Source organism: Chelmon rostratus, chromosome 19 (assembly GCF_017976325.1).
Source record: "Chelmon rostratus isolate fCheRos1 chromosome 19, fCheRos1.pri, whole genome shotgun sequence".
NCBI classification, from domain to species: Eukaryota; Metazoa; Chordata; class Actinopteri; order Chaetodontiformes; family Chaetodontidae; genus Chelmon; species Chelmon rostratus.
The window spans coordinates 15,564,549-15,579,971 of NC_055676.1; the positions used below are offsets into that span (position 1 = coordinate 15,564,549).

The following is a 15,423-nucleotide window of genomic DNA, read 5'->3' on the forward strand; positions in this document are numbered from 1 at the left end:
CACAAATAATTATCACCCAACCATGAAGTTCCTTTCAGCTCAACGGGCCGTTTTAGCATCTTTAAACTGACCATTTCGCTTTTATGGCCCACAACTTTACTGTTTTGGTTCACCCTTACCGCTTTCATTCGCATTATCCTTTCCAGATGCTGCAGGAAGCTTTTTCACTAAGAATGCTCTAAAAACCAACTGCAAGCTCCGTTTTACCCAGCACCAAAGAGCACACAGGCCACGTTAGCAAGAAGACGGTGAGCACAGCAGAGCGTTTAGCAGCTAATCAGCCAGATGTTTCACTCAGCTGCTGGTGGAGACCAAAACAGAGGCAAAAAGAGAGATAATATCGGACTTACATTCATTAGATAATTAATTCTTATGTCTGCTGGATATATCTGCTTCCCCAAGCGACTGAATAGAAAGCAGTTAATACAGGTTAAACACCATAATAAACAAGCTCAAAAATGAGCCACAGTTGTACAAAGAAAGCAGCTTGTGGGAGTTGTGTGAAAATCAAAGTCTCCCTCAGTTATTTTTGTTCAACCTAGAAAATGACGTGTATAAAATATATTAATGGGTGGATTCAGATGATGTTTCCCTGTTTTCCTGTGCAGGTTCACCCACAATGTTTTAAGCCTTTCCTAGAATAAAATATGTGGAAAGCTTACGAACACTCTAGAAAGGTTGCCAGTGGTAGCAAACGCAGGCAAACAACCAGATTTGCATTCATATGGTTGAAAGTTAATGAAATTCACCTCTCCTTTGTGTCTTTGGACGGTGCGAGGACACATGGTTACACCCAGGAAACACAGGTGGTGAAAACATGCAAACAAGCGAACACCACACAAATCAAAACAACACATTTTAAAAATATTAAATAAATAATACACTTTTTTTTTTTCTCAAATGGCAATATGGCATCAGTGTCAGAGAACTATGCAGCTAATCTGTACCTCCCCGTGCATTAGACTAACCACCTGGCAGAGAAATAGAGCAGTTGCATAGAAGCCATGTCAATAAGTCATGATTAAAGTGAGACATTTTACTGCAGGATTATTTTACTATTCTAAAGGGGAAGAATGTTGACCAGAAATCTAATTTTACGCACAAACACAAGCCAAAAATGTGTGGTTCATTTTTAGCTTCACCCATGTGAACCAAGTGTTCTTCTTTTCAGTTCATTAAATAGTTTTACCTGACCTTCAATTGTTTGACGTGAATGCAACGGGAGCAGTTCCATGTACATTTTTATTTGAACCAGCCTTGTTTGGCTTCACCCCGGCCTGACTTCTCCTGAGAGGACAGCACTGTGGGGTCTGAGTTGGGGGGCAGCAGACTGGTGACAGGCTTGGCGTCCACAGATATAATTGAATAAAGATTCCAGTTGTTCTGAAATCCCCAGTTGTAGCCTCTGGGACTTTGAGGTGGGCCCCAGAAATCCAAGGAATGAGAGGCCGCCCCTGCGCTGTCGGCGCTGCGGACACAGTTTAATCCTGCACCACTGGGAGAATACTGATTAGTAGAGCTCGGTCAACAGAGGGGGTGGACTGTGTGTGTGTGTGTGTGTGTGTTGAAGGCATTGACAAGCACTGAGCCTTGAACCTAAAAGATCCATGATCCTATAATATATTTATGGGAGGTGTCACACAGTATAGCTGGGCGATATCTAAAATGCAGGCCCTTGAAATAATGCTTCCAGTGAAGCCAGTCAGAGGTTTCAACAAGCTGATACACATCTCAGCATTCTGCCGGCTACCAACACAAACACAGGAGTGGTCTCGGGTGGAGTTTCACTGTGCTGCTGGTTTTGAATACGCGGTTACATCATCACCTGACCATGTTAGGTATTCTGTGTTTTCTGTAGATACTTATCAGGCCCTGGTCATCATGACTTTGGAATCACATCACCTCTAATGGGAGCTTCCATCACAGTGGTAACCAGTGGTGAAAAGTAACCAAGTACATTTACTCAAGTACTAAATTTTGAGGTACGGCACTTGAAAATGTACTTTTTCTGCTACTTCGCACATCACCTCCACTACATTTCAGAGGCAAACTTTTCCCCCCACTACATGTATTTGTTACTTTAACAATACAAAACATAAACAACAAATAAATTATTAAGTAATATTATAGAGAAAGAGAAAACTTTATTGATCCCAAGGAGAGAAATTCACAGGCTACCCAAAAAGTAAAGTGTATAACGTACTTGAGATTAGCGCCATCTTTACCAGCTGCAGCAGCATTTTCACTGCTCCAGACCTCAGTCAAGAGTGCGAGTACTAATTTTTAGCGACTTTATCAGCCAAAGATTGTTTTTCTTTTGCTGGAAGTCTCACTCACTGATTTATCTTTTTCAATAAGAGGACATGAAATCTGATTTTCTTTAACTGTTGCTGTTGATGGATGGTTTTGTTTCAGTAAGATCATAAGAGTGCACATGTCAGATAAGTATAAGGCATGCAATGGATGGCAGACTGCTGCCATCTAGTAGCCATGACTTCACATTACAGCTTCTTGCACTGTTTTGACTCAGATAGTTAACTATTACATTCATAAGCGGTTTAAAATGATCAAAAACCTATCTCAATGTTAGATAGTGTATAAACAGCCAGGTGTTCTGTCCAAATGATGAAGGCCTAATGCCTTTACCGTTTAATTTTTCACTATAGGCGACGCCATAATTTCTGACTTACATATGAGAAAACGTTTTGGTTTCATATGAAGGAGACACAACTTTTTGGCTGCGGCTGCTCATAATGAAGGGTGCACCCCATTAAATCTATAAAGGTTTTTTTAATTTATTGTGTACATGTAATCAAACTTGTCAGGTATAACAGAAAGAGTAAATGCTTTAATTCCAGTGTGTTAAGTGTGGCAGCAAAAAGGCTTGTTTTAGTAATCAAATATGGACAGATGTCTCGGTAGGAACAGGTGGAGCTACTATTGAGCCAATAAACCCTATCAGTTTGGTAAAAGGCTAAAGGTAAAATAAAGAGTCAGAGTTGAGGATGGTGCCACCACCAGGTGTCATGCTCGTGCCAGTCGGAGGACAGCTGTAAAAGACACATAGTCCATAGTCTTTAGTTCAGTAGCCATTATTCAGCACTATAACAGCAGTTAGTCCAGGTTTTCCTTCACACCATCCATTATGATCCATCCTTTTTTCTTTTATATGAATATTTCTATAAGTAACTACTTTGCACATGTAAAAAAACACTTTTTGATATTATGTGCATTTAACCTTAATCTAACCAGATTATACTGATTTGAGATATTCACAGCAGTTCAGAAAGGGCCAACCAGCCCCACCCTCCCCTGCAAATTTTGAAGGTGTTTAACGTGTTGCTAGAAAAACATGGTTGGTGCTCTGGTTGAGCTGGCGGGCTGGGGCTCACGCTGTGACAGCAGGGTCAGTCTGGTTCATGAATGTTGTGTCAACACTTCCATTAAGTTTCTGTGTGCTCTCAAACAAAGCTAAAAGCATGATCCAATGTGAAACAACAGACTAACTGGCGATTTGTCTTTCGTGATAATCTACATTTTTGGCAGCTTCTGAGCAACGGTTGTTTTTTTCTTTTCTGTTCCCCCACATGTTTGCATAGGCCCATGCTTGTATAATGTTCGGCGATAAAGCAGCAAAATAGCCCTGTGAGTTGGGTAGCTATTTTGCACAATAAATATGGTTGTTCTTTTGTTTCATTGTACAAACCATAGCTAACAGGGCTGCAAAATGTCCGGAGGAGAATGAGATGTGTGGATGTGCGAAAGGAGAATGAAATGAAATAAAAGTAGTAAAATATATACAAAATATAAATCACATATCACAAGGGAAATACATTGTTTGTGAAAGTGACTCAGTACTTATCAAATTCTCATTTATATGTGTCAAATTGTTGATTATGTGAAGGAAGAAGGTCAAAGGGATAATAGAAAATACAAGGAATTGGAGTAGGGATTATTATCAATTTTGTTTAACATCAATCAAATAAGTAAATTATTTATTCCCTCTTGGTTTTGAGCTTTATAGATGCATCTGTTACAAGGCATTGATTGGGTGTTTTTTGCAACTGCCTTGTACAATACATGTAAACACAAACACTTTCTCTCTGTGTGTATATCTTACCTGCTTCAAGAGCAAGCTCAGATCTCTCCTCCTATTAACATAACAGACAAAGCAAACATGAAAAAGAAAAATACAGTTTCATGCATAGACTAAAAAAAATCAAACAAAAAATCAAACAAATGACAACTAAGATATGACTTGATTTTACATTACGATATGACAGAACAGCTGTTAAAAACTTCTATTGTACCCAATTCTTCAACTGTCTACTTGTGACTTTTTACTCAGATTATACAATTTTTCTGTGACTATTTTGTCCGATTATCACTCCTTTTCCCTCAATACCTTACGACTTTTTCTAAATTCTCGATATACTATGACTTTTTTACGTAGCCTGGAAGTTTCTCTCTTCTTGCCCACCAGTGCAGCGTCATACCAGTGTGTTGTGCGTGTGCGTGTGTGTGTTGTGGGGGCTCTGTTTGCTAGCATGAATCCTGTAGCATCACCTCAGGCAGCGCCGTTGAGAGCCACACTGTTACACGTGATTGGCGCGCCGTGCTCTCACTCCGCCAATCACAAAGCCGCTCTGGCTCCGCCCGCCACATCACTGGCATGGCGGAACACGGAGCAGGAATTCCGCCTATGCGCCGATGACAGCGTCGTTGATGGGGGTGACACCGACTATGACCATCCTCTGGCGATACAGATCTGTTGCCCGGCGACCAGAGGCGATCCCTTAAGACAACTAACCAGCTGCGAGCAACTTGCCAGCAGTTTATCCTCGGGCCACCGGCTGGTGTCGGACTTGACAGACGGTGGATGAAGCCGAGCGTTTGCCCTGATGCTCTGAGCTGGACCGGTGCCTTTTCTCCACTTTGAACTCCCCGCTGGGATTAACTGGACTCGCTTTGTGTCGCTGAAGAGTTTTAGAAATCATGGATCTGTTCGGGGTGCTGCAGCTGGACGAGCTGTCCCACGGACTGGCAAACTTGTCCATGTTTCCATACTTTGACATGGCGCACTACATCGTGTCAGTCATGGCTCTGAGGGAGCAGCCAGGTGAGTGAAGTCCAGTCGCATGTTGACGGTTTTCTAAGGCACCGCATTTAATAGTTTTCACCAAGTTTTCACGATAAACCAAGCAGCTGCTTTGGCCTGATTAGAAAGTAATTAAACTTTGGTAATTAGCTTGAAGCTATCCTGGGATTTCAAGATAGCCACCTGAATGCCACGCAGCCACAACAGATGTAACGTAATATGACAACACAAACTAAGAAATAAAACACTCCTGGTTGAATTAGCTATAGCTGCCTTTGCATACTTTCTTCTGTCAGGGTGCTCAACTGCATTATTTTACATATGTACCTTACACACATTACTTTATGATATGTTTAGGTCTGGGTAATGACTCAATATGCAGACTGTTGACTGAAAACTAGCAAAAAAAAAAAAAATAGATGACAGTTTTGTCCAGTGGTGGTGAAAGAATTAAGATGTTTTGCACGAGTAAAAGTAGAAATACTACAATGTAAACATTGCAAGAAAAACTCCTGCATTCACCTTAAGTAAAAGTAAAAACAAATGTACTGTGGTATCACTACTAATGCATCAACATGGTCGTGGTGGAGCTAATTCTGGCTACTTTATGAACTGTTAGGTCGTTTAATCTCTAGAAAGTGAGCATAGTTTATAAGATGATCATATGTTTTACTTACTTTTACCTAATGTGCAAAGTAACTGACGCTGTGGAGTGAGAAGTACAGGATTTCCCTCTGAAATAAAGAGGGGCTGAAGTATAAAGTAGTATACATTTGAAGTATTCAAGTACCTCAGAAATAAGTGATCTCAGTTACATTCCACCAGGGGTTTTTGTCTGTTATAATTGCATTTAATCAGTTTTATATGTGATTTTGCATACATTTGCTATACTGATAGTGGTAAAACATTGCTACAGTACTAATATTGTGATATTATTAATTTGGAGATAGCTGCCTGTCATCACTTAGTTGCCCTCTTTGTTTGCCCGACAAACACAAACAAAAATACTGTAACACAAAGCGAGTGAAAAAACTGGAAAACACAAACTGTCCCACCGAGCCGCATGCGACTGTATCAGCTGAGACCAAAGGCAGGCACCGAGCCAGCTATGGCATGTCACTGAGATAGTGTGTACAGGGACAGGTGGACTTTAACTGCACAGCGACATGACTTTCCACACACCCATTGTAGTTCTGCTGCTGTAACTCTACAGTCTATTTTCGAACTTGCCTCGCAAAGCATCTGAGCTGCCATGACCTTTTAACCCTTTGTCCTCTGCTCCCATCTATCTATCTGTAGCTAAAAGACAGACACACCGAGAGTGAAAATATGGATAAACAATATGCCAGAGGTCAGTAAACACAACACGAAATCCTCCCCGTGTGTCTGTGCAAAACCAGAAGAAAAGCCAGGACTTAAAGCACCCAGGGAGGCAGCTCTGGTTCTTCCTCTTCCCCAAAAAGGAAAGGAATGCCATAAACCCTTCAACCCTCCCTCTCTTTTTCTCTTTCCTGTGTCAAATCTTCCCTTCCTGCTCTATAGTGCAGTTCAGTCGGAGAGGTTAGTTCTGGAGCTGCTCAGCACTTTGAAAAAGTTTCTGAAAAAGTCATTTTCAAGAAGACAAAATCAGTTTATCATGGATTTATATTATGCACTTACATTGCTGTGAGCGCATTGTTTAGTACTCAGGAGGACAGGGACGTGGCAGAGGAGCAGTGGTCACATGTCAATCAGTGGTTCAAGCCAAAAATAACAGGAGATAAGCCACTTTTCTCTTATCTAGTGCGGCCTGTAGCGGTTCTCCTGCAGGGAGAAGACGAGAGGGGCAGAAAAAAGCTAAAAACTAAAATAATAGGAAAAGAAAAATAAAGCAATGGCTTAAGAGGCCTGGGGTGCAATTAAGCAAGAACAGAAGAATCAGAAAGAGCAATGGCTTGAAGACAAATGCAGCATAATTGAAGAGTAAGAGAACGGAGTTGCAGACTAAACTGTTTCTCAGCTACAAGACTCGTCTCGATGTCCCCTTCCTTTGTGTTCATTTGTAAAGATCTGATTAAACTCCTGTAAATACACTAATCTAAGATCATTTACAAGCGGCCTTTGCTCTCATTTAAAATGACTTCACAGGCAACGCTGATCTCAGATTACTACGCTAGCAGGCTCTGAAGAGAGCGAGAGAGATTTCCAAAAAGGGAGCCGTCTTTGGTTTTGTGTTAATTCCTGGGAGAAACTGAGGAGAAGAGCCACAACATGAGCCCACTCTCTGCCTTCCCACTGGAGGTGCACAGAGAGAAAAAAAAAGAACAGAGAGGAAGAAGGAGAGAAAAACAAGAAACTGAAAATACAGCTGGGGCCATATGACAGCTGTGGTGTACTTTGCTTATATTCCTCAGATTTTACTTGTAAATGAGTCTCCCCTTCAGATGCAAACCAGGAGACAGGATCTTGATCTGGGGAAGGTGTGTTTGTAGCTAAGCATGTCAGCGCAGTCCAAGCAGTGCTTTATATTTCACACTATGCATTTGTTGCATATATGCTGTGTTATGCAGATTGAAATCAATCAAATTGTAGTGCAAAAGTTGAATCGGTCTCCATTTCTGCTGGGCCAGCCGGGCTCAGACGCAGACTGCAGCAGTTCATTTTACTCTGGAACTAAAAATGATGACGTAGCAGCACGGTTTACTCTGTAAGCAGACTGCACTGTGCTACAACTGCTGTAAGACCAAAAGCACTGACGCTAACTGCTGTAGGGCGGGGCTCTCACTGGAGATAATATGTACTGCATGCTAAACTGTTTCTAACCGCTCTTTACTGTCTGTCTTCAAACTTCCTCTTTTTCTAACTAGTTTTGAACCACGAAAGCTCATTATACCAGACTTCATGTGCACGCAAGAGCTGTGCACTGTTTTCACTTGCAAAACTCAAATTACACACACACACATACACACAAAAACCCACTGTGCTTTTGTTACTGCTGTTGCGTGTTGCGCACTCACTACCAGTCATTCCAGTTACCTCTGGTGCATAGTAGGTTTTCAAACTGTGAGGCGCACCTACCCAGGGGTCGTGGGAGAGTTTGAGGGAGAGACAGACGTGAGGGCAAGACACTGTGAGGTGAAAGGGGCAGGTGCATACTGGTGCTCTAAAAACAGAAAAATAGTGGTGTCAGTAGTTAGAGCAGCAGCAGTCGGTCTGGCACACAGCTCATAATGGCTATTAAGGTACGGTACTTTAAAATGCTTACCTCCCAATAGCAGCAATTTGCATCAAACTTCTTTCTTCTGAGTCGTCACGTCATCTAGTCTGAGCAGAGAGAGAGAGGGGGAGATTATTTGATTCAGTATGACTTGCACTTTCAGAGGATATCATCGTCTCTGAATAAACAAATAAACATCCATAAAACCGCTTAGAAATCATAGACAAAGAGATGCTCTTTGTAAGTCAAGAACTTGCTTAAGAATGATCACATTTTAAGGTTTCTTCAGCGTCAAAGTAATCCAGTAATGGTCACCTGTGAATCCATGGGTACACTATAAACAGAAAGAGCCAATAGCTCATTCGGCATGCATTTAATGGTGCTATTTGCCCTAATGTAAACAAGTACAGGCTAAAACTGGGCTCAAGTTGCAGCCCACAGCTGATTAACTGACTGACCCCATGGCAACATTATCCTTCCTGTTTACATTCTGTAAAGGGAACATGGTCATCCCTCAATTCAAAGTGAGACAAAGAATAATAATAGGGGTTCAAAAATCCATTAGTCAATATTTTGTTTACAGTACAGTACCCACCTTTTGGATAGTGACCCTGTAATATAGGTATGGAGACCCTGTAGGCATTAGGGAATGTGTGTCGAGGCACTAACAATTCCTTCTTATGTTCTTATGAACCTTATGTAAAAACGTACTGTACTACTTCATGACAGTTTGAAGTACTTAACTTTACTTAGAAATATCCATTTTATGTTACTTATTATTTTAACTCCACTACATTTATTTGACAATTACAGTTGCCAGTTACTTTACAGGTTACATTTTACATAAAGATAAAGGTTTACAAAATACAACGCATCGTTTTGTATTAAAGATTAAACCAGTGGTTCAAACCATTTGGCTTGTGACCCCTTTACATTTCCCCTCTTAACTTCTCACATGGTTTTATTTAAATAAGTGTTGGAAGCCCAGAGAGGGGATAAGGGATAATAAGGGCTCATTTTACCCTCAGAGAAAAGTCCAAAGAATTTGAACAGATTTGTGTTGCAGAGCCTTTTTTTTTTGGTTCTTTCCTCTACCGTTAATCATCTCAAGACCCCTCAGATTTATCTGGTGACCCTTAAGACGGGGTCCTGGACAAAACTGCCTAATTTTATGTAAAGTGGTAATACTAGCTCCACCTGCACCAGCTACAATAGTAAAATGCTAATGAGACACTGTCATATTGGTTTTAAGAATATAATAATAGATATAATCAGTCACAGGGGACATTTCACTGCAGAATGAATGTGTGTACTTTTGAAGTAAATGTTGCTTTTAATGCAGGTCTTTTTCTTGTAATGGAATATTTTACATCATTGTTTTGGTCTTTTGATTTAACCAAAGGGTCTAAGTATTTCTTCCACCACTGCATAGTTGGATATAGTCCTGTCTCACAGTCACGACAGCATATTCATCATCAGAAATTATAACCTTCTTAAATGTCTCGCATTTAGAAAGTCCTTTGTAACTTTGTATTATTTCTTTAAATAGGTGGTAAATTATAGTGCCTCTCTATCATTTCCGTATTCCTTCAGAAGTGAGAGGAAAGTTGAAAAATGAGCCACGCGGGTTGAATCCGCGGGGAGTCTGCAGAGGAGGCAGATAGAGCTATAAATCCTCCCGGTGTACCGATCTCTCTCCAGGAGTCTATAATCTGTCTGTAATCCTCAGATTACCAGTATGGTCCTGTGTGCGGCCATAGTGACTCGGGGCAGATGGCTCAGGCGCTACCTGCCTGAGGTTAAGTGAAACACGTATATCATAATGTACGTTGGCGGCATTAACTTTGGTAGTCAGAGAAGTCCGTCTTAGATGGTACTGCACTATCGCTGCAAAGGTAGAGTTATATAAAGCATATAAATGAAAACCTGAGGTGTTCATTTGGTCAGTAAAACCTCTGTTGACACGGAAGCTAAATCATTCAAAGTGGAGATTTACACTAAAAACATAATATAAAAGAGCAGTTCACATGCTCACAAATGACACGCTAACTGTTGCAGTTAGCGTGTAAACAGTGTGCAAAAAGGAATACAGTGTTCCCTCTAAACAGGGCGGAAACACTGAGCAGCTGATGGTTATCTTCAGTGAATTCATATCGTTGTAACTGTAAATGCCTGTAAATGCCTCTCCTCTGCACTTTGAACCAGATAGACCCTCGACTTCTCTCTTTGTTCCCTGTATTTGTTAACTCTAACTAGTTAATAATTCTACAGTTCTGGGGATTGGGAGACTCATGCAGCAGATAGGGAAAATGCCAAAGTATCAAACTCCACTGTCTTCTCATAGTCTGATACACCATAGACTACACAAATGGCCTCTTAGTGTTTACTAAATGTTACTTATACCCACAAAGCCTAGCGCAGGGATATATATGATAACGGTAATCATGACTGTGTTTAATGTTAATTATTGTAAGCATTCAACAACAGTGACTGCAGGGTGTTTCCCAGACTTTTTCACTACCTGGAGGAATGCTGATACCTTATGTGGGACTCAAGGAAATCCACAGCGACCCTGCTCATGAATACACTTCTGTTCTTGTGCAGGCGCTCTTGAGGTCTCCAGGGCCAGCCCCTTAGCCTGCTGGTTCAGCTCCATGCTCTTCTGTTTCGGTGGAGCAGTGCTGTCTGGGATCATGCTGGCCGAGCCGCCTGTCGCACCTTTGACCAACAGCACCAGTGTTCTGCTTGCTTCGATCATCTGGTGAATATGAGAGGTTGAAAAATAGAGCATCTAGATGGAGAAAAGAGGGAGAGATGAGCAGCTTTGAGAAAGAGAAATATGTCCTTTCCTCAATGCAACCGTAGATTAAAACACAGAATAAAGAGGTTCCCTTGTGAATACATGTGCAACTGCTTAATTTCCTGTAAAGAGAGCATGAAATGTGAAAGGCATTGAAACAGAGAGGTTATTGTAAGTTCCCACCTCTTAATATGAAGCCTTTGGTACCCTCTACTGGTGGCACATATAATTACACTCTTTTCATTATAAATACACAGTGCCCTCTGCTGGTGAAGTCAGGTACTGGAGACTGGCAGGCGATACTGTGAAAATGTTTAATGAACACATAGTTTACACGCAGCAGGAAGCTGAAATGTTCGTGTGTGTGCACTATTTATTTGAGCCATATGTGTCTCTACAGGTACCTAGTGTTCTACTGCCCCATGGACCTGGTGTACTGTTGTGCTGCCCTGCTGCCTCTCAGGCTGGTGCTGTCAGGAATGAAGGAAGTGACCAGGACGTGGAAGGTGGTCGGAGGGGTCACCCAGGCGCACAGCAAATACAAGGACAGTCTGCTGGTTATGATTGCCATCGGGTGGGCCAGAGGTCAGGATTTTTATAACATAGTTTTTGAAGAGCATTGACGTAACGATTAAGTATTCAGTGTTTTAATTAATGTCAAACATGTACTAAATATGAATCTGTATTAACCATATGTCTCTTTTCTACCTCCATTAGGTGCTGGAGGTGGTCTGATAAGTAATTTTGAGCAGCTTGTTCGAGGTGTATGGAAACCAGAGACTAATGAGCTCCTCAGAATGTCATAGTAAGTCTTCGAGATTGAGATGTATTAAGTGTAATGTTAAATTTAAAGGAATCGTTTGACATTTTCGGAAATGCAGTTATTTACGTAATGACTAGAAGGTGCAGTCCCTCCCTGGAGTCTCTACTGGTTGCTTATCATTTTTACACATCTTTTTTCATGGATTATTCAAACAAGATATAACTAATTGATTAGTGAACTTCAGAGGTTCGGATAGTTGGATTTTCTTACCTTTGGACCAAGCTGGATAGCTGTTTTTCCCTGCTTCCAGTCTTCATGCTAAGCTAAGCTAACCAGCTACCTGTTATACTTTTATATTTGCCTTAGAGACCTGAGAGTGGTGTTCACATTTTCATTTACCTCGCAGCAGGGAGGCAAATAAGCATATTTCCCAAAATGTCAAACTATTCGAACCAAAGATGAAGACACTCAACAAAGTTGAGGATATTCTAAATCCACAGTGATGATGTGTGTCTCCAGTTTGGTTCATTTGTGCAAAATACTTCAGACATATTCAAGCATTAAAGAAGTGTGCATAAAGTTATCACCCTCACTATTTTACATGTTTTAATAACTTATCATATATCATAACTGCTCTGTTACTGCGTGTTTGTCAAGTCCCACCAAGATCACCCTGATAGGGGCGGTGCTGTTCGCTCTGCAGCAGACCCACTACCTGCCTCTCCAGAAGCACCACCTGATGCTCATCTACACCGTCTTTACCGTCGTCAATAAGGTCAGTCTGGTGCATCGTACCTGATACTGTGACCTTGAGGATATATACCCAAGGTGGATGTGATTCAGATGCAAAGCAGGACGGTGTGTTTTGGTCCATTGAATTGCTTACCTGGGACACAGACAGCTATTTAATTCAATCTTAACTGGGGTATAACAAATGTTTTGGCTGCAGCTCCCTCCAAATCTGTGGTGTCCTGTCTTCTAAATGACCTTTCTCCCTGTGCTTTTTTGAAGTTTTAGCTGATGTGACTCACATTAGCTTGGTATTACCCGCAGGGCTGGGGCTTTTGCATCATTTTCATCAGCTTGCATCATCCTCTCTTCTCTTCTCTGGGAAACTTGTGCTCTTGACTGAGACACAGATAAATCGACCATGTCTTCTTTCAACTCTCATTCTGTTAGCTCTCTCTGACTCTGATCTGTCAAATTAACGCAGAGCCATTTCATCAGATTTAAGAGCTGCGTCCAAACCTGTTGTTTATTATTTTCTACTCCTGATGATGGAGATGTTCTGCTCTTGTCTCCTAATGAGATGTAGATACAAATATATTGCCCCCTTACTTATTGTATTTATATGTAAGCAAGGTCAGCATCACATTGGCTTTGACTTTGCCTCATCATAATGTTAAATGCCATTTTTTATGGTTGTTAATTTGACACTTGGGCAACTTGGGCACAGAGAATCGAGCTGTAAACACACTGACAAATTCTCGCCTTGTAAAACATTAGCATTTGTTTGAAGTTTGTGTGTCTGACCACCTTATGACTGCAAGTCCAATATTCACGCTCCTTTTAGGTCTGATTTTGGTCTCCACTACCTCCTGAAGCAAGCATCTGTCTCTTTAGCGGCTAAATGCTCCAAGATGTTCACTAGCTAGTCACTAACTTAATCTGCCTGTTGTTTGGTTCAGAACATTGAATGTATATAAAGATGGACGACATGACATCTCTCCAAAAGTGAAGCCAAAACATCTCGATCGCCCCCTGGTGGCCAGCTGCAGTATAGGTCATAAACCCTGACCCCTCCATGTTAGCAGATGGGACAAACTAAAAATTCAAAAAACACGTCAAATAGATATTTCCTAAAGATGGTTTCAGTCATTTTAGGTCATTCTCGTCGCTTTGATGTATGTTCATGTGTTATGTTTTCTGCTAAGTTTGATTGTAATCAGTTATTTGACGCAATAAAAATGACTGTAGCTGCTTTTAAGACAGCTGCTGTTGTGAAGGAATGTGAGACACTTATTAGATTCTATTCTAAACCTCTGAACAAATCTCTCCCTCTTTCTCCACATTTTCACACACGTATATTCTCTTTTTCAGTCAAGGATGATGCTGACGGGCTCCTCCGCATCGCCATTTGCTGCCGTAGAGTCTGCTATCTACAAGACCCTCTTCACCGGCTCCTCCCCTTACGATGTCCTCACGGGCGAGGTAAAGAAAGCATGTATCGACAATGGCACGAGCGGCACGACGACCTCCACCTCTGCAACCAAAGAGTCCAGTGAGAACGGAGCGGTTTCTCCTGTCAAGGGACAAAGTGGATCGCTCAAAGCCAAAGAAGAGTCAGAGAACGCAGAGGCAACAAGCTGCAAGAAGACTGATTAGTCAGCCTCTGCCCCATAGCGCCTTTTCACCTCTAAGCAGGGTTGTGGAGTCATTTCTGATTCAGATTTGTCATGTCAGGACTTCAACTTTCTGACTGCTGGAACAAATTTTCAACAAGAGCTGACTCCAACCAACCCTGCACCTTATTGTGGGATAATCACCCCATCCTTAAAGTGCTGTGATATTTATGCTGTGGGATGTGACCATGATAGTATCCTTGGGCTGATTGCACACTTGCAGTACAACGTGTAGCTTAATTTTTGATATATTTATAATGGGTACAAACTGTTAAGAATTTTATCCTGGGGTCTTGGGAACAGTGCTGTGCACCTGCTGATCTATGAATGTCTGCATCTTTTTCTCTCTGTATATATTCTGCTTCATGTAAATGCTATATTTCCTACTCTGAAATGGTTAAAATATTTTGTAAAAGAGAGATTATATTCTATGACACGCAGATATTTTATCTTATTTATACTGAATAATTGCACTCTTGAATTTATAACATTTCAAATGCAACTTTTTATTGTATTCTCTTTCTTGAGTGGATGCTTTGAATTACAGCATGAGATTAAAACAGGTTTAAAAGCACTACAAAATGTGTTTTTGTGATTTCGAGCCTTGCAGATTTGTACAGTTCAGTGAACGTGGACCTATCTCTGTATTACCTCACTTTAAAGCATCAAACTGATCATTAGTTATATTTTAAAATTTGTAATAGAAAGAAAGCTCTCTATTAGCTGCTGGTAAGTCGATATAAAGCAGCACGGCGTCCAGAAGTAACCTCCTCTATAGGCTGAAACATTGCATCAGTGTAACATCAGCACCTGATTGATACCTCACCCTCTTTAAAAAGCTGCTGGAGAGAAATCCCCCAAATCCCCCCCAATTCTCATCTATGTAACCTCAGACGGCAAAGAACCCCCCTGTGAATACAAATTAAGAACAGAAAAGGGGGGCCGAGTGTTGAAGAGAAAAGAGAAGACGTTCAAAAGACGATCAAAAGCGATACAGGTTGAGATGATGTACCTGTCTTTAATGCGCCTCAAGTCCACAGATGTCAGATGTATGCATGTCAGTTACAGGCTCATATCTAAAAAGTGTTTCCTGCAAGACTGCTTTGTTTCAGCGTGTGTGTGTGTGTGTGTTGATCTCCCAGACTCTAATGGTGAACCGTGTGA

General features: G+C 41.2%; 1 protein-coding gene across 1 annotated transcript; it reads left to right on the forward strand.

The window, feature by feature from the left end:
* The first annotated feature begins 4,680 nt into the window (after positions 1-4,680).
* Positions 4,681-14,835, forward strand: tmem38b (transmembrane protein 38B). The gene is made up of 6 exons (XM_041960178.1): positions 4,681-5,119; positions 10,899-11,055; positions 11,495-11,679; positions 11,812-11,899; positions 12,515-12,632; positions 13,958-14,835. Exons 1-6 carry the CDS (start codon positions 4,996-4,998, stop codon positions 14,240-14,242), a joined length of 957 nt encoding a protein of 318 aa, XP_041816112.1. The 5' UTR covers positions 4,681-4,995; the 3' UTR covers positions 14,243-14,835.
* The last annotated feature ends 588 nt before the right edge of the window (positions 14,836-15,423 follow it).